A 20,087-nucleotide genomic window follows, 5' to 3' on the forward strand; every position below is an offset into this window, starting at 1 on the left:
CAGCACACTTCCCGGCCACTTCTCTGTCACGTTAATTCATGCATGGTGAGAAATCCAAGCTCATTTCAGCACCAGCCTGAACAAAACAGTTAAAAGAAGGGCACACTAACTGTGAGAGAACATCATTTCATGAAATCCCAGTCTGCAGATGAACTAGTTGGTGATTATTTTTTTTGATCAAGTGCTGATTTGTATAGGTAGGTTATAGTATTGCTTTCCTCCATTACCACTGATAGTTGAAGAGACATTGAGTAAATATTGATGACTGACAGATTACCTGATTAGTCTAATTAGTTAGACTAATAAGTAAGATTCTGCATCATGTGAATTTACTAAGCATTATTATCTCCCATTTTAGAGGATTCATTTTCATAACCTAGCACAGAATATGCTGAAAATGCGCAGGAATCCACTCTAGATTTTACTTATTATTTACTCAGTTTATTTAAACTGAAAAATAAAAATTCACCCATTTTCCCACCCCCTACCTACCACCCTTGGCAGCCACCAATCTGTTCTCTGTATCTATGAGCTTATTTTTTGTTTAAGATTCCTCCTATAAGAGAAACATACAATATTTGTCTTTCTCTGTCTGACTTATTTTACTTAGCATAATGCCCTCAAGGTCCATCCATGTTATTTCAAACAGCAAGATTTTATTCTTTTTTATGGCTGAATGATATTCCATTGTGTGTGTAATATATATATATATATATATATATATATATACCGCAATTTATTTATTCATCCATCAATGGACACTTAGATTATTTCCATATCCCGGCTACTGTAAATAATGCTGTGGTGAATATGGGGGTGCATATGTCTTGTCGAGTTAGTGTTTTTGTTTTCTTTAAATAAATACCTAGAAGCAGAATTGCTGGTTCATGTGGTAGTTCTATTTTTAATTTTTTGAGGAACCTCCATACTATTTTCCACAGTGGCTGCACCAATTTGTATTCTAACCAACAGTGCACAAGGGTTCCCTTTTCTCCATATCTTCACCCAACACTTATTTTTCCTTGTCTTTTTGATGATAGCCATTCTAACTGGTATGAGGTGATATCTTATTGTGGTTTTGATTTGCCTTTCCGTGATGATTAGTGATATTGAGCATCTTTTTATGTACCTGTTGGCCATTGATATTTCTTTGGAAAAATGTCTATTCAGATCTTCTGCCCGTTCTTTAATCAGTTTGGTTTTTTTGCTATTGAGTTGTTTGAGTTCTTTATATATTTTAGATATTAGCCCCTTATCAGATATATGATTTGCAATTATTTTCTCCTGTTCAGTAGGTTGCCTTTTCATTTTGTTGATGGTTTGCTTTGCTGTACAGGATGTTTCTCATCTTTAACGGAATAAGCTGGATTGGATGATGGTTTTATTCTCAGTGTTGCTGTCACTAAAGATTAGCAGGCCTCTTGCCTCTACAGTGCTGAGGAATTGTCTTTGTCTTTGGTTGAGTCCTTTCCCTGTCCTATGCCTCACCTTCTCCAATCGGTAGCAGTAATGCTAAGGGAGTAATGATAATGGCCTGGGACAGACTGAAGCAGAAGGCAACATGTAGCTATAAAGGTGGCCGATTATATCACTGGCTGTTGCAGAATACTTTATTACCAGTAGATACAAAAGATTATAGTTGTCTTTCTTAGGATACAGTTTCTCCTCTTTTCTACTGGTGTGATCATGAAGATCGGTTTACTTTCCCCACGTGCTTGACCAAGAAGTCAGAGAATGAAAGGCAGGTAAAAGCAGCAGTGACACTGCATGACATCCTCTTAATCAATACCTTCTAACTCCATGTTTTGAGCCACTGGCTCTCCTACCTACTTGTGAAAATACTCCAGCTCTCCAACAATTGCTAGGTTCCATATTGCTATTGTTATTCCTTGAAATGCCTTAGACTTGGGCTCTATCAGTTAGCTTTGCTGCATAATCATCCACCCCAAAAGTTAGTGGCTTCAAACTGCAAATATCTTATTTGTTTACAGTTCTGTGTGTCAGCTCTCTGGTCTAGGCTCTGCTGGATGGATGGTTTTACTGCTAGTATTATCTTGGGTCACTCGTGCAGCCCTAGTTATCTGGAGGCTCGGCTGGGGTTAGATGGTCTGTGATGGCCTTGCTCATATGACTGGAGGTTGGTGCTGGCTGGTGGCTGAACTACCTGTCTTCATCAGGCTAGCACAGGCCTCTCCCCATGGGAGGAGTGTTCTAAGAGCAAAGTCCCAGTGTCCATGTAAGTTTCAAGCCCTACTTGCATCATGTGTGTTGCTGTCCCAAGGCCAAAGCAAGTCACCTACCAAATGTAGAACAAATGTGAGAAGGGACTATCCAAGGTGGGAATACAAAGAGGCATGACTCATTCCTGTAACAATCTAACACACAGACCTTGGTGTCTTGTCTCCTTCAGATTAAAGGTAGATGTAGAATCAAGTAACTATTAACCTTTGAAAAGGTAAGTATTAATTCTTTCTTATAAATTGAATCTTATTTTAAACATACTAGGAAGCTTGCTATCAAATGGGGTTCTACCTTAGTTCTTCTGTGAAGTTTGTTTTGTTTTTAACTTTTGGCCTTTTGCATATTTAGAATGATTATTCACCCCTACCCCACGCCTATTTTATCTGCCTGGCAAATCTGGAGTTTCCCAGTTTGGTTTTACTCATAGTTATGTATGTCTAGACAATGTTCTATGTTACTGGACCCTGGGAACTTGGGTTATGGGCTTTCTTTTATTCTTTGGCAAGAGGCACTATCACATAGCAGATAAGAACAGGCTCTGAAGCCAGACTTCCTGGGCTTGTACCCCTCTCTGCCACTTTCTGCATGACCTTGGACAAGTTGCTTAACATCTTGATGCTTTGGTTTCCTCTGAAAAATGGAGACAATAATAGTATGCATCCCATAGGTTGTTGTGAGGGTTCCTCTAAGTATCTCAGAAATGTTAAGTTGTAGTAGCATAGTAAGTTCTATGTAAGGGTTAGTATTATTGATGTTATTATTATTATCTTAGAGAATTATGTGAACTTATCTGATCTTACTTGGGCTACATTATAACCAAGGCCAGAGAATAGATTTGGAGTGCTTCTTTGACTTTTATAATTTAATATTACCCTCATATCATTCTGTGATTGAGTACCATTGGTGAATAATTATTCTTATTTTTATGAAAAAACTGGAAGAGTGTGAACTTTTTGAAGTCACATTGATTTTCACTGGTGAGGCTCAGTCTGGAACCCAGGTATGTGAATTCCTGGCCCCAGATTCTGAAACCCAAAGAGGGAGGCAATCACTGCACAAGATGAGCAAATAAGATGTGGGAGGAATCAGCTGCCTGTGCCTACCCCCATCTCCCCCCAGGCCCTGCTCTCAGCTGCAAAGGGAGCTCACAAAAGGAATTCAAGAGCCCAAACCCGGCATCTGGCAAATTTCTTCTCAATTCACAAGTGCCTCACTTCCTGGTTGTATACCTCCTGCTTGACCTCCCATCTTTGTTCTACCATCCCTTTGTCCCACTTCTGTTCAGCCCTCAGCTTTGGTGTGCTGTCTTGGTATACCCAAAAGCCTGGTCTTTCTGGTCTACCTCTTCATCTCTTGGTTCACAGCTTAGCTCTCTCTCCTTTCTTTGGTTCATTTAGACTGAGCTCTGTAGGCACTGGCCGTGGAGTTGACCTCTTCTCCCCAACACTCATATTCTCTCTCTCTCTCTCTCATTCACCATGAGCATATACACACTATCCCTGGCTCTTCCCCATAGGAGTGGGTTCTTGGTAATGGTCTCAGCCATATCATGTCTTAATACCCAGTCTCAAATAAGAGAACAACTGAGATGTCAGGAAAATAGAGATATTTAACCTCTGCACAATCAGGTGATAAGCTGACTTTGTTTTAATCACACTTCATTTCTTTTTTTTCTGTCTCTGTTTGCTTCAGCACATGTGTGAAGAGACAGTATGAATTGTAGTGCTAACAATATACAGCTGGGCTGTAGTAAGGAGACCAATGCGCTGTCAGAAGGCTAGACTAGGGTTCCCACAGCAATGTACAGTGTCATCTCAGGGAAGTCCCTTCACCTTGTCAGATGCTTCAGTTTCTTTATCTAAAAACTGGGTAATATACATTTTAGAGTATTTTTGAGACTTAAAATGTCATAATGTATATATATGTGTGTGTGGACATATGTGTGTATGTGTGTGTGTGTATATACACACACACACACATACACACATGTACATACATATATTCATATATGGGAAATCACTTTGTTAACACCCAAAGACTTTACAACTTCGTGGTACATTTTACTGTTAGCCAAAGCCTCAATGCTTTGAATGAATAAGCCCAAATTAGCAGTAACTGAGGTACAGAGCATAGCTGGATGACAGCACTTTGTGGTCTCCTACAAAAGCATGTTAGAATCCTCATTTTTCAGTATTTTGAATTCCCCTTTTGTGTTAGGAAATCACGAGTCACATTTCCCCTAGAATATAGACTTTGCCATTTACTGACTCTATGACCTTTGATCCCAGTTTTCTTAATTATCTGTATGTGATGATAATTTTGACATGCATGTGCAAATAAAAATAAGATAATATATCATGTAGACTGTTTAGTTAGCATTCAAAAATCCTATGTTAGGATAAGCTCTGATTGAAATCCTCACCATGGTTATTGATGCTGCTCTTTAACCTGGAGCTGAGCACAGAAGGAGGGTACATGCCCATTCTCACTTTGGAAACAGCTTGGACCTGTGCAACTGGGCATGACACCAGGAGACTCTCCTCCTCCCTCATGCTCCAAACTTTCAAGGCAAGATGTTGCTTTGATCTTGGGCTCTCTGCAGAAAATCTCCCTTGGCAAGGCTAGCCATGACAGCTGGGCTGCATGGTGGCAACTTTCTGTAGACAACACTGAAAAAGAATCTGAACAGCAAGTACTCTGGAGAAGACTTGATGAGGGAAACCAGGTGTATACTGAGAATCCAACTGGAGAGAGTTGAAACTGTGCCAAACAGCTTCAAATGTTAAAAAAAGGAGGGGAAAAAAAAACACCCTTAGGAGAATCCCTGAAAATGTCTCCACTGTAGTGGTCTTGGTTAGCCAAAGACACCACGTTCTCTCCACTGATTGCCTCTGGTTAATTTTCTATGCAGCTTGACAAGAAGGAATGTGACAAGTTCTATCTCAGAGCTTGCAATCAGGCAAGACAGGGCTGTGCTCGTCCTTGCTGGCCCAGGAGACCAAGAAACCAATTAAAACTCCTCCTCGAGTTTCATCCTCCGGTGGTGGTACATAATGATGATGTTCTGGTCCAGAGCACCCATGGAGTAGGTGCTAGTGATTCATAACTAGTGTCGATTTGGGGGGGGACCACCTGGCTCAGCCCGATTGACCATTTATCAGATAGTTGAAAGGCTTAGGAAGGTGGAATAGCTTCTGCCACACAAAATATCCTAAATGAGGCAGGCTCTAAGGATTCCAAGGAATCCAGAATTCCTTAGATTCCTTGGCACAGGGTGGCTGAAGGTTTCTGAAGCTTGCAGACCCTTTGTGCAAGAAATTCCCATGATCAGGACATTCAAATGGGTCCACGTCTCCATGGCCTCCTGCTCAGGGGCAGATCCAGATTTTGAAACTTACATGAGTTGAGGAGACCGTCTTAAAGGCAATGACTAAATAATTATGACTGTAAAATTAGGTATAAAGATGAATGTTTATTTGGAATAAAAAATATATCAAAGCAAATTAAAAATTGGAGTTGACAAATACCACACATATTAAAATATTTAGAAAAGTAACAATCTTTGTATTAGACATGCCTATATAAAAACTTTTTCCCAATTTTTTTCTGCAAATTCCCCTATAATTTCTTATGTAATTAAATTTTGTAATATTTTATGTAGAGAGAATAGATAATTCCATCCAATTGAAAATTGATTTTTATTTTTAATAGTTTAGGAATGTTTCTTTGTTTCACCATTCATTTTGGTAATTTCACCACTGAATTATTGATAACAACATTAAAATTATTAAATTTTGGTAAAACTCTTACACATTTCTTTCATATATGAGCTATTAAGATTTCAGGACATTTCAAGTTGGTTGTGTGTGTGTGTAGGGGGTAAACACACAACAACTTAATCTTAAATGTTCTTTGAATTTATAAACTCCTTAACCACTTATCATCAGTTTTATGTTGGTCCCTATATGTTTGTGTCAGCATGGCAGGTGGTAGGAATATTACTGGAAACCATTCCTTCTGGTACTGTTGTAATAACCAGACACAGAAATGACTGCATACGACACAAGTATATCCCACTGAATCCTAATTAAATGTTCCTCTTTCATAAGTTCCTCTTACCCAGGTCCCCAGAATTCCCATGGCACTCCTAACATCACCCAACTCCAGGGGAAATGTCATGGAAAAAATCTTAGTGGAGAAACACAGTGATATTAACTGATTGCAGTTTAACCTACTTTTGCAAATTTTACAAAACTATGTGACCATGTGACTCTATTACTAGGGCCTTTCTCAGGGCCCTGGAATGGGCCTATCCAAGAAAGGAGCCCTCACACACAAGCATTATTAGCTCTGTGGTAAATTTACATGTGAAGATTTACTCAAATTAAACTGAGCCTACTTCCCTGGGCAATGGCATGCTTGGCTTCCCATCAGTGGTTGCTAAAGGTTGAGAAATGACTGGGAGTTCAATCCAACTCAGTTGCCTAATGTTTCCTCAACTTGAAAATCATGCCAGGTTTGAGTTCCATTCCTTCACATTCCCACCTTCATACAGTAGATGAGAATTAGGTGAAGGTTTAAGGAGTTTGTCCCTAAGAGGGAAATAGGTTTTAGTTAGACTTTTTCATCCATAGTAGAAAGGGCTTCCCCTAGGTTCTCCAGAGCCACTGTCTACATAAATAATTCGAATCGCTCCAAATCAGTATGTCAGCACCATTTTGATAGCCCACTCTCTTGGGATCCTATAAGAGAAATACTGTGCTGACCAGCATGAGTGATCAGCTCTCCTGGCTGCCCCACTAGAACTTGGGCCTGTCCTTGAGGCTTCAGGACGACCTGACAGGCATGAGTTCCAGTTCTCCTTGGAGTAACTGTGAGTCCCATGTGTGGACTAGAAGACTGGAGAGAACCCTGAAAGGGAGAAACCGATGCTGGGACTGAGGTCTAAGTATGTCCAAGTCCAGGCATGCAGTACCCCACCTGAATGACACTGTTTGCCCCTGGCTAGTCCTGGATACCAGACAGAGACTTAAAGATTTTTGAGGAAGGCCTCCAAAACATGGGGCTCCCTGAGTTGCCTTTGCTGGGGTCTAAAGGCAGCGCTGGTAGAGAATGTGCTGATAGGACTATTTTTTTTTTCTAATGTATATTTCCACTACATTTTTCCCAATGTAGTAATGCCTGTGAAGCATACAAAGGCAGAACCTGCTGGAAAAGCCAAGTTTTCCCTGAAATTGTTCACTCTCATTTTAATTGGTTTTTTAAATGTTTTTCTGAGAGAGTGTGATGATTAAACTTTAATTTAAAAAGTAGTAAGCGTGTTTTGTCTTCATTGATGAAGTGCATTAATGTTTTGACTCCAGCCACTCACCCACTGTACTTCCAACCTCACTGCCCTGGTGGGGCCTTCTCTGTAGTCTTCTCCACATGCTCTCGTTCCTATCATCCTCATTCCAGTGTCCTTTGTGGGCATTCCTAGTTCTCATTTGTTAAATATTTATTAGGATTGATAACTTCAGTGTTCACTGTCTGTGCTTGTTTAGGAAACGGGCATGATGTTGGCAAATTGAAACCCACAGTGGATAAGTAGATGCTAAGATCCTCTTTGACTAGTTTCTCCCTTTTTTGCTTGTGCTCTCCCTCTCATTGTCTCTGTCTTGCTCCCTCCCAGAGTAGAGCTTTTGTTCTTGCATATGGTGGTGGCAGAGCATGTGTATGAAGAATGCTTGAAGGAACTTAGTTTGGAGAATAGACAATTTATGGAAGACATATGATCTTCAACTATCTGAAGGGCCATCATGTGGAAGAGAAGAATCCCCTGTTCTTTGTGACCCCAAGCAGTTAAATTGGTTCTGTGGGTAGGAATTTGAAGATTCAGTCCCCGAGGGAAAAATAACCTCTTTCTTATGGTTGTAGGAGATAGAGTGAGTTACCTTGTGGTGACCCCTTGGCAGAGATGTTAGGGACTGGATTCAGACATTGGTTGGATTTGGAGTTCATTCTTCTCTGACAAGTTGAAATGAAATACAAGAACACTGGTTAATGTCCCGTGATTAGATACCCTGGCAGAGTAAAGGCAGCCCATCCTTTGACTTTACCTTCCTCTCCTCGGTCCAAGTGGACCTTACTCCTAGAAACTGTACCCCAAGTCTTTGACTCTTGTATGTTTCATTCACCCTTATATCTTTAACCCCTGTATGCTCTGCTGTCATTCCCTGTCAAGGACACCATTCTGTCCGCTGATGTTGGCTAACTCCTCTTATCCATTGGCCCCTGGTAGTCCTGGCCTCTGTTCATGGCCTGTCTAATTATCACCTTTCCTAGGGCTCATGTGTATGTGGCTCAAGCCAGGAGTTGATGTGCAGACTAGTCCCCCCCAACATCTGTGATTTCCTGGACCTATGACTCCTGCCTTGTTTGTTTTGGGGATCTCAGTGTTTGCCTTGACTGGACAGTGGATCCCACTGAGGAGATGAATCATAGAATAATCTCACCACCATGCCCCTCCTTGATCTTTTATCTTTCATTCTTTCCTTCATAGAATATTAGATTTACAACAGATTCCTAGGAAAAGCATTTTGACCGACCTGGCTTGACTAAACCTGTCCTAATTTACTCTGTCTTCTCTTAGCTTTGTTCTCCTTTCCCCCTCAATCCAAGGTTTTATTGCTACCAGTGAGGCCATTGAGCAATGTTTAGCTCTGCCACAGGCCCTCAGATCATAAGAGGATGCCAATCCCTGTTTGAGTCTATGCTATTCCCATATGTTTTGATGGTAAATTACCCCCTTAAGGAGAAATAACATATTTTTAATGAGGCCTTTGGAAATAATGTCTTGCTTTCAATACTGGGAAAAATAAAGTTTTGCATATTGCAAAATATTTTACTACATGGAATCTACCCTTCATCATGTTTAATAAAACAGAACTATAGAGAAAAGTGTGATAAAATAATGAAGTTCATTCATTTTCTCTCAAGTGATCTGTACTTAGCTTTTCGTGTCCAGAGAAAAGCTGGGCTGTGTCCCCAGCAGTAGGAGTGAAAAACTAGCCATGCCAGACACACAGCTAAGTTGATTTCAACCCTCACCCATGTCATCTCATGGGAACAGCCTGGACTCCTCAGCTGCTAGGCTGTGCTTGTCAGTCACGGTCTAGGCTCTTTACTAAGCCTTTGTTTTCCTGGACCAAGATCCTTAACTGTTGTCACATTACTGACTTGGAGTGTCTGCTTGATCACCTGGCAGAAGTGACACCAGCTCTGGAGTATCTCAGCCTGCTGGGTAATGTGGCATGTCCCAATGAGCTGATCAGCTTGGAAAAGGATGAGGAAGACTACAAGAGGTACAGGTGAGTATCTAGGAGTTTGAGCATGGTGGGAGAAGGGAAAAATAGCATCTTTGGGGGGATAATGTTATCCTATGGCGTGCATAGTAGATGTTTGGTAAATATTGGTGGACTCCATGATAAGGTTAACCTTTCACCATTGGGTGATCTATAGCCATTAGTTCCCTTCATTGAGGTCGCAGGAGCCAAGAAATGTGAAAAGTTGTTGGGTGGTATAGGTCAGGGATTGACAAATTTTTTGTAAAGGGCTGGATAATAAATATTTTTGACTTTGAAGGTCATGTGGTGTCTGTCACAACTTGTCCAACTCTTCTGTTATGGTGCAGAAGTAACTTTAAACAATTTGTAAGTGAATTGGCATGGCTATGTCCCAATAAAACTTTGTTTACAAAAACAGGCAGCAGGCTGGCTTTGACCTGCTATATTTTGCTGACCCGTGATCTGTGTTATAAGATCTTCCTGTGGTCTGACTCAGAGTCACTGTTTGGAGACAGAGCACTTCCCACCAAAGTTTAGGAAGCTTATATACAATTCTAAGAAGAAGTCTCAAAAGGCCCATAACTTTGTTCCAAAAAGGTATATCTCAGTGGCCACCAACATGTGCTTTGAGGGGCTCAAGCAGAAATGCTTTTCTTTCTTCTCTCTACCTTTAAACCAGCTGCTTTGAAATACCTGATCCAAGTTCACCTCTCTTGGAGAGTCTTCTTGATCTTAACCGTTTTACTAAACTCTTTTTTTTTCTTCATTTTGAATTCTATATGCTCTCATTCTTTTTTTTGGTAGGGGTGGGGGAGGAAGATTGGCCTCAAGCTAACATCTATTGCCAAACTTCCTCTTTTTGCTTGAGGAAGATTGTTTCTGAGCTAACATCTGTGCCAATCTTCCTCTATTTTATGTGGGATTCTGCCACAGCATGGCTTGACAAGCAGTGCTAGGTCTGCATCCGGGATCTGAACCTGTGAACCCCAGGGTGCCAAAGTGGAGTGCGTGAACTTGACTGCTACACCACCAGGCCGGCCCCTATATGCTCTCATTCTTGATTGTTGTTTTGTAAATGTTTTTAATAATCTTTTCATGACTGTAGCCTCTCTCTATTATGATGTAAGCTCTCATTAACATCCCAACTGAATCAATGTGGAAGGAGAGAGGGAGAGAGGAAGGAAGAAAATACAAGGCAGATAGGGCTACTGGAAAATAAATTTGAAAAGATTGGGGAAAGAGGATAATGGTTTGAGAGGAACTTGTTCTATTGGGACTCAGACCACTTGTTCTGTGGTGACCCATGAAGTAATGTAGTTGGAAGCATTCATTTTCTATAAAGGCAAAGCTGTAAGCAATACTGAAGGCTATTGAACACTATATATTTAAAAAATGTACACACACATATAAGTAAGGCTACAATAGAAATTCAGTTATATTTATTGGGAAGAAGTTTGTACATTTACTTCATTTTCCGTGTTTCTTGATTAATTTTGTAAGGATCTTAGACTTGTTAAGCCATCTTAGAATAAAGCTGTATCTCTGCTTTTAAAAAAATGTGTTAAGTCTTTCTTCATCGTGAAGATTTTCATTTCGAAGGCAATACTGTTGATTTGAATGTGAGTTCTATTAGGAGAAATATGGTTAATTTCCAGCAGGTGCATAGTTAACAAATTCCTAAATCAATCCTTTAAGTTGCTTAATCACTTAGAACTTAATTTGCTTGTTTAACACTCTTGTCAACTTTGAAGCATTTGACAAAGCATATTTTACCTTCTTGCAGCAACTTGTTTATAAGACATGTCTTGGAAGGGTCAAGCAGGTCCAAGAAATTTCTCTCAATCTACATTTTTAGTAAACTAAGCATTGTTTGGGAAATTCTCATTTATTTTCTGACTTCTTTTTTAGATTCCTGTGTTTATTTCTTTAAACTAGACCAATAAATTATATATTTATGTATATGTGTGTGTGCATGTGCATATATATGTGTCTATGTATGTGTATGTATATATATGTGTGTGGGTATATGTGCACACATTCACACACATTTGTTTATTCCTAAAGCTATATGTGAATTGAACTGTACGCACATTTTTTGCTATTTTTTTCTAGAATGAGAGAAGTAGAGAGAGGAAAGTCTCCACTTCCACCTTATTCTATTCGGTCTAAAATAGAAGGCTTATAAGATTGTAAAAGGAAAAGAAAAGCTAATACTATTTTGTTATTATTGTTAACTGATTACATTAGCAAAAATACAAAGACCCATCGTGTAAGGGGCCACATCAGAAGATCTGATGTAGAATCCAACTTTGCCAGTGGGACCTTTAAAATAAGGAAGACAGTCTAGATCAGTGACCCTCAACCATGGCTACACTTTTGAATATCCAAGGCATTTTGATTCGTTTAGTGGCAAATGCAAAAAAAATAGTCAATAGGTGATTCTGGCGCTCAATTGAGAACTATTGGACTAAGCAGTATTTAAAATCCCTGTTGGCTCCAGCATTCTGAGATATTCTGCTCCCAACCAGTTACAGTTCTTCCTTTACCATCTCACCCATTTTATATATTCCACCTTCTATATTTCTGTCACTACTTGATATATGTCAACATCCAGAGACTGGCTTCCAGCTGGTAAGGGCTGTGTCTTCTTGCCCTTTGAAGCCTTATCAATACCTAAAGTAATGCTGACCATGGAATAGGGGCTTGGTAACTGTTTGCTGGAGCTGGCTTGAAATTACCCTTCCCTCTGGGGAGCTGAGTACTTATAGAAGGATGCAAGGCCCTTTGGGCACCTCAGATGCCCACTGCCTATTCGGAATCAGATTCATTTGGATGTCAACAAACACAGTTAACAAGCAGGGACTATCCTTCAGACTTACTCCAAGTGTTGGTGTTAGGTCTTGTTCTCTGGGGAGGGCTTGGTTCTAGAGGAATGATTCATCTCATAGGCTGGCCTGGATACCCTCCAAGCCTGTTCTCCCCATGTTAGGTCTGTTCCCTTGGAAGGTGTTGAGGGATGGGACTGGGAATGTTGTTTGCTAGTGCATATATGGCAAAGTTGCCATGAGGAACTGGATTCTGGAGGCCACACACAACTGAAATCACATCTAATTAAAATTACCTTAGAAAATCCATCAGTTACCCACAACAATGGCAAGATGCTCACACTCTGAGAGAAACAGGAACTAAGAACAGTGGAGAGAACATTAAATGTGTGCCCATCCAGTTACACGTTCACTGCATGGCATCTAATGGTTGAGTGGAATGGTAGGCCTACTCTCTGGCAATTCTAAATTTTTTATTCATTTTATTTTTTTATTTTTTATTTCTGGTTTGACAAGCACTCTCATACTTGCCTTTGGATGAGATAAATATGTGTATAATGCAGTTCTGTTCTATGGTCTGTAAGCAGGTCTGCTTTGTTCATCCTGGAGTTTGTGCTTCATTTGCCACAGAAATTTTAAGAGTTTCACAATAATACTTTTGAATCCCAGAATTCCTGTGGCATTTGGGTTTCTACAAAGCAATGCAGCTGCCTTTTTTTTTTCTTCTGGTAAAATATTTTCCTGGCCCTTTATTTACAAAGCATGGGGTGTGCCTTCCTTCTAGGTGCCACCCAGAGCCGAATAGTAGGGCCTCTATGTAAATTTATGTGACATTTTCACTAGAAAATTGCTTTAAAAATGAATGATATTTCTACAGTTTACTGTTTTTCACTTTAAGTACATTTTCTGACAATATGTCTTCTATTAATCATTTAAGCAATAGTAGGAGCCTTAAAGGAGTGTATTCAGAAGTAAGAACCCATGGTTCATTTAGTGCTGTCTAAAAAAATTTCTTATTGATTGGCATCCTCTGTGGTTATGTGATGTAATATTTATAATATGTCACCCAGCCGTACATCAAAACGAGTATGTCTGTTCTTTCATTTCCATGGCGATGTTGATTTCAGAGAGGTCAGCCCAGTTTTAGGTCATGTTGTGGCCAACCACTGGACCAGAAATGGGAAGTGACTAGGTTTAGGGAGTTATTGGAACTGGCTTTACAGATGCTTCGGTTTCTGCTGATTATTTCCCCTCCTCCATGTCACTCCCTTTCCTTGCTCACTTGCCTCCTGTGCGCCCAGGTGGATTTTCTTGGCACACATTCCCACAGTAAAACAGGCTCATTAAATCTCTATGTGAGCATGAACATACTACCGAGTTGTTGAGCAGTGCCCTGGTCCTGCTGTGGCAGGAGCAGAACCTTGCCTGGAGTTTCTCTTTGCCATTCATCATAGTTCATGGCTGAGAAATGTCCATAACATAAATGTCGTGTTATTATAGGAGCTTAAACCTGCCCATGCTTTGCTGTGTGTACACACCATGCTGCTATTTTGTGATGAATGTTGTATGGAGGTGAATGTGATAACCAATAGCCTTCAGGATTTGGACAGGAAGAGAGGAGAGGGGCAGAGCTTGGCCTGGAAGACCACTATCTTACTAAGAAACCACTTTGGGGTTGCTGTGGACTTCGACACTGGCCAAAAAATGAATGAAGTATGGGAAACTTGGATGACCAGAATGATCTTATTTCTTGTCTTTCTTTATAATTTTTTTCTTTTTCTTCCTGCAGGAAAGACAGTAGAGTGAAGGTCAACAATACACAAGTGCTAGACATCAGTTGTCAAATAAGGGAGTTGGTCTCATGGTCTCTTAATTCACCTTCTGTCACCAAACTCTTTGTCATTCATTTTCTCCTGCCTCTGCAGTCTTTAGCTGGCCTCTCCTTTATCCCTCCTCCCCAGCAAGCCCCTCTGTACTCTTTACAAGTTTAAATTATTTAAAACGTGACACCCTTTCTTTGTTCCTTCAAGGGACCAGCACTGGGGTCTGCCCAGTGTCTATAGCACTCAGCCAAAGGGAAGGAGGGAGGGATCCTCCACCGTCTGTTGGCCATCCTGGGCTGCCATCATTTCCCAGCCCAATAGGAGCTGTAAAACTTGTGGCTTATGTAACCCAACTTGCATTCTCCAGCTAATCTACAATCTGGGCTTTGAAGATCACAAGAAAGCAAAGGTCACGACCCAGAGATCAAAGTGACAGAAGCCCACAGAGTAATTGCTAGTTACCCTCTGTAGAGGGCCTTAGTCTGTCCTGTGGGTGTGTTGTTTGCACAGAGACTTCAAACATGCTGCCGGTGAACTATGAGGAAAATCAGCTGGCCTTTGCCAGTTGTCAGGCCTTCATTAATGCTGTAGGTGAGCTCACCTTGGCTCATTAAAGTGAGATCATTGTCCTCTCTCCAAGTATCTGGCGTTATTCCTCTCACCATGCTTGTTCATTACTCTTTGGTCTTTATGGACTTTTTTCTCAGTCCTCCTTTACCTAGAGGTGTGAGGAGGTGGTTATATAAGGAAATTGGAGTAGTCAGAAAGGATGTATTTATTGGATGTATTTATTGTAAATTAACTTTGAGGCACATTGAATTCACGCTAAAGCTTCCAAGAGGCTTAGGCACCATTTTGCCCATTTCCTTCATTGCACAGATGGAGCATCTGAGGCTCAGGAGGGTGACAGAGACTGAACGAAGATCACACAACAAGATAAGCCCAGAGTCTGGACTCTTTGCTCTGTCCTATTAGTCCCTAAGCTTTTCATTATAATCTCTCTTTTTAATTTTCTCCCCTACATGTTAAAGATTTGGTCTCCTAAATAAGCTCATTTAAGCTGTTGTTAACTTTTTAAAATTAGTCAGACACATTTAGCTGTTGATCGGTGTTTTTGATCAGCATGAGGTAAGCAGTGTTACCAAACGGGGCTTATGTAATCCAGTCGAAAGTGAAGAAGCTTGATGTTTTATTGACATGTTCCCTCTATTCTGTTAAGTTTTGTAAAAGAATGAGAATAGTTTATGGATCACCCATTGCTGTCTTCAGGGGCCCCTGGTAGGGCCTCAGTACCTTGCACGATGTCTCCCAACTCCCAAGCGTGGGAGTAAGAAGGTTGCAAGAAGTAATGAGAAGCATAGAATGCCATAAAAGGAAGGAAGTAGGCAAAAAACTCCAGTGACCCCCCCATTCCCCTCAGGGTCTGGAAACTTGGTTTGTCTTGAGTAGAGTCTCCTCATAGAAAGAAACACGGCAGATAAGCCCAGGAGCAGACGGTGGAGATCCATCTTGGTATTTCTGGTGTTATGTGGTGTTACTGGGGAGCAGCCTGTTCCCCTGGGGTAGCAGGTATAGGCAGGAGAAAAGACCATCCTTCTCTCCCTTTGAAGTCTAGATGAAAACTGCCAGAGCTTCAGGATTTGGGCAGAGAAAATTGATTTTTGAGCAAAACTCAAACAAACAAAAAAGCCTTTCTGTTCTTTCTTTTCTCTCCCTACCAGTTTTAGGTGTCTCCTTAGAGCAATCCTTTAAGAAAATGGAGCATTCTCTGTGAAAAGAGAGAGAACCTGAAAAGCTACGTGTCCAGGTCTCACTTTTAGACAATCTGTTTGCAGATAGAGACAAATGAGTCTTTAAATATCTTCCCAGGATCCCAGATCTCCTGTCCATAACCTCACCTTCCATATCACAGCCAAGAATGCCTCTGACTTCTGCCCCTAGGGCCCTGGGACTTTTGCCCAGCCACCTTGGGAAGGTCAGGAAAATTGGAATTGCCCTCTGGAGCTAGGGATGTGAGACTTAGAACTTAGACGGATCTCTTTTCATTAAACAGTGCCCTGGCTTAACAAGCAGTTTTATAAATCTGAAGCTGTCTCTGGGTGTCACAGGATTTATAGATGGGGGTTTCTGCCATAAAGTGGTTTATGATGGCTGCCTTCTATGTTATTAGTAGCTGTCTCTTCCTTCAACCATTGCTGTTTGGTAATAGCCTTAAAACACCCAGAATTACTTACCTGCAAGCCCCATTCCCAATAGCCCCTGTTGACAGTCTGAATAAGTTTACTGCCCTTTTGTTGTACTTTACCTTCAAAACAAACTGATTGAACCATCAATAGCTCGTGGAAGCTGACAGAGGCATGTCATCTGAACTAGCCCTTGTGATTGCAGGTTATCTGGGGGAGTTAACCTTCCCGCATTGTTAACTGAAATGTTTTATGTACTATGCAACTTTAGGATACGGCTGTGATAACCCCAGTAACTAAGTCATACATCACGGTAAAGAGATTTTGGTGCAACAAATAACCCTGGATTAAATTTACAAGGGTTGAATTGATATTGTAAAAGCCTTCATTCTGTGGCTTCAGGAATCCTCTCTTGTATTTTTATGGCAAACTTGTATTATCCTCAGGATTGAAGCTGCAGCTTTTGACACCCGGACATGAACTAGAACAAAGGGAAATAGATCTCCCTAGACTGGGATGGGGCAGGCAGGCAGAAAGCCCACTGACTTATCACTTGCAAGTAATGTTTGGAGCTAGTTCCAAAGCACCAAGGGGCAGGGAGATCTGTAGACGTGGCCACTGTCTGGGCTCTGTGTACCACAGACACTGGGGCAGAGCAGACTATTAGTGGAAGTGGGAAGGAGACTCATTGCTACCTTGTCAACCTCCTAATTCCAAAACTATTGTTCCTCATGATGTTATTTTCAGTGCCACAGAGGCTCTCAGTGGGACCAGCAGCATCAGCCTGACCTGGGAACTTATTTGATATGTAAATTCCGGGTCCTACTCCAGTCATAGTGAATCAGAAATGCTGAGGGTGGGGGTGGTGGGCGCTGCAATCTGTATTTCAACAAGCCCACCAGGACGTGCTGATACCCACTCAAGTTTGAGAACCACTGTACTGGAATATACGCTCCTTGAGAGCAGGGACCTTGTCTGTTTTGTGTAGCATCTTATTCTCAGCACCTGGCATGGTTCCTGGCAGGTGGTAGCTGCTCAATAATTATTTGATGGGTGAGTGAAAGTATGAGTAAATGAAATGAAGTAAATGAAAGAAGGTATCTCAGGGGGAGGAACTTTGGACCCTGGGCTGTCTCAGAGTGGACTATTTGAGACAAGCCTTCCTAGTGTCCCTCAAACCTCTCCAAGCATCAACCACCTGGAAACCCCAGGCTTGTCATCAAGATGGGAGTCAAATTACCCCTAGTTTCAGGGGTGACTGGCAGCCTGTTTCATAGACTATTTCTTCAATTGTATAAGAAGTGTGCTCTGAAAACAGCAGCTCTTTGTCATCTAAAATTTTTAACTAGCTTAAAAGCCAGCACCTCTCTCTCTCTCTCTTTCCTTTGATTTCAGGGCTGTGATCCAAAGTGGGGCGAAATGACAATGTGCTGTCTGTTGTCATCATGGTTCCTGCCAGCCCTGTGAAGACATCTTTCATTCCATCATTAAACATTGGCTGATTTTCTAATACTGATGTTTTCTTCACCTGAATATTCATCTTTTCCCACCCTACACTTAGTGGGTGTCTTTATCCCTTTGCGCGTCATTCCTGACATGTTGTTTCCGTCTGTACATGTCTTTATTTGAAAGAATCTGTTGTCATCAAGACTTTGCTGCTACAAGAATAAGATGGAAGTTTGCTCTGACATTGACTGAGGCCAGTCAGAGTTCTCCTGGAGGATAGAAAGGTCATTTGGGCTTTTGTGGAACTTTTCTGATTTGGGGTACATTTAGGGGGCATTTGGAGATGGAAGGAAGAGGCTCAGGGAGAAGTAGGAAAGAAGGTAATAGATTCCAGAGAGGAAGCAGGATGTAGATAGTCAAATTTCCAGGACTTCATATGTTGGGGTAGACATTTCTGGGGAGGAAAACTATACCTCAGAAGAATTCAGTGTGTTTTGACTTTAACAATGAATCATACAAAGGTTATGACTGGAGGCCTCTAAGCTGTAGTCTTTGGCATTTGAGTAATCAGCTAAGTCTTTTACCTAGAAAAGCATATGCAGGTCACTTGGTGACGTGAAACACCTTATGAATGTGGGAGCTGGCCTTGGGTACCCAAGGCTCCCCTGAGGAGGGGGCACTACATACCCTGAGTAGCATTTGCTCTGAGAGAAAGCTAAGTGCTTGAGGTTGCTTTAGAGTTTGGTTCTTTGAAGCCTGATTGAGATTTCCTGTTCCTCTTCTTCCTCTCCAGCCATTAGTTTTCAGGCATTCAGTGAATAATGTTAGGTCCCTTTCTCTGTTCCCCCAAAACTGCTTTCTGCATAACTTCAATCTTGGCACTTAGCTATGCTAATTTCTAATTTCTCTTTGTGAGTCAATCATTCCCCATTACACTCAGCACCCCTTTAAGAGCAGGAACCTTGTTATAATCACCTCTGTATACCTATGGCCTGGCACATAGTAGGTACTCAAGAGATATTTGTGCAACTGAAATCACTGGTATTTTTCTTTTTTAAAGATTTTATTTTTCCTTTTTCTCCCCAAAGTCCCCCCAGTACATAGCTGTGCATTTTTAGTTGTTAGTCTTTCTAGTTGTGGTATGTGGGATGCCGCCTCAGCATAGCCTGATGAGTGGTGCTATGTCCGTGCCCAGGATTCGAACCCACGAAACCCTGGGCCGCTGAAGCAGAGCGCACAAACTTAACCACTTGGCCACGGGGCCAGCCCCCAAAATCACTGGTATTTTACTGAGTCCGTTCTAATGCTGCTTTCCAAGATGGTATGAGGATAAGCAAAAAACTGTGTCCCTGCCTAAAGAAGTTTATAGTTAGGTGAGGACATCAACTAAACACCAATAAGACAATTAAAAACTGACAAAATGTTAGACTGTATGGTGCTGACATTGTATCTTGGGAGCACTGAGAAGGGAGAAAGCAACGGGGGCTGGAGGTACAGAAGAAAACTTGGTGGGGGTTGGGATTTGAAAGTTGAATGAATACTGAGGAGGCTGGGTACAGGAAAGAAATAACAGATTCTCATGGAGATAATCCATTGGTCTTGACATTGGGTACTTACTTCTTCTTCCTAAGCAGGACAGGGTCTAAACAATTACTCCTTTGATTGATGGGGGATTGATGGAAAGCATCTGGGTTAGTGACTGTCACGGAGGAAGGAGAAGTATAGGCAAGTATCTATACCTTTTCTATATTTATTTATATGTTTATATACCTGCTTCTCATCAACTCTGTATATACCTGCTTGAGGACAGTTCATCACACAGGTAGCCATTGGCTTATCCATGGAGGCCGTAATGGATACCAAAGACTCTTTCCAGGGGAATGGAGACCACATAGAATTTTTTGGGCTGTTAACATTCCCTGGAAACCAACTTCCCTTGTTTTTCCTTGATAAAGATAATCATCTAGTGCCAGAGTAGAAATAACTCAGTAATGATGAGAAAAAAGTCTTCAAGACCCCTGTTTGATTCCTCAAGGAAGCATTTCTCAGCTATGCGTGTTTCTTACTTCTATCCCAGGTTATCACAACCTGTATCCTAACTTACTTACCTGGATGGCAAGTCAAGTTCTCTTGTCTCAGTTTCAAATTGAAGATTTGTTGTTTTCTCAGATATGAGAATGATACAGATGACCCATACAAATGGTAAAGACATAAATGGTACAATCAGGTTTTAGGTTAGTTTCA

The 20,087-nt window shown here is 41.1% G+C and overlaps 1 protein-coding gene across 12 annotated transcripts in view; it reads left to right on the forward strand.

The window, feature by feature from the left end:
* LRMDA (leucine rich melanocyte differentiation associated) overlaps positions 1-20,087 on the forward strand; it is a 1,072,656-nt gene that overhangs the window by 595,750 nt on the left and 456,819 nt on the right. For 7 of the 12 annotated variants that reach the window (XR_011524500.1, XM_070566705.1, XM_070566681.1 and 4 more), the window contains exon 4: positions 9,456-9,590. Coding sequence is in view for 10 of the 12 variants with exons in the window: in XM_070566705.1 (XP_070422806.1) it covers positions 9,456-9,590 (135 nt within the window). In the remaining 2 variants the exon portion in view is untranslated. Of the gene's footprint in view, positions 1-9,450; positions 9,591-20,087 lie in introns of all 12 variants that reach the window. The other 5 variants (XR_011524502.1, XM_070566722.1, XM_070566692.1 and 2 more) reach the window with 1 other exon arrangement.

This window comes from Equus przewalskii, chromosome 1 (assembly GCF_037783145.1).
Source record: "Equus przewalskii isolate Varuska chromosome 1, EquPr2, whole genome shotgun sequence".
In the NCBI taxonomy this organism is placed as follows: domain Eukaryota; kingdom Metazoa; phylum Chordata; class Mammalia; order Perissodactyla; family Equidae; genus Equus; species Equus przewalskii.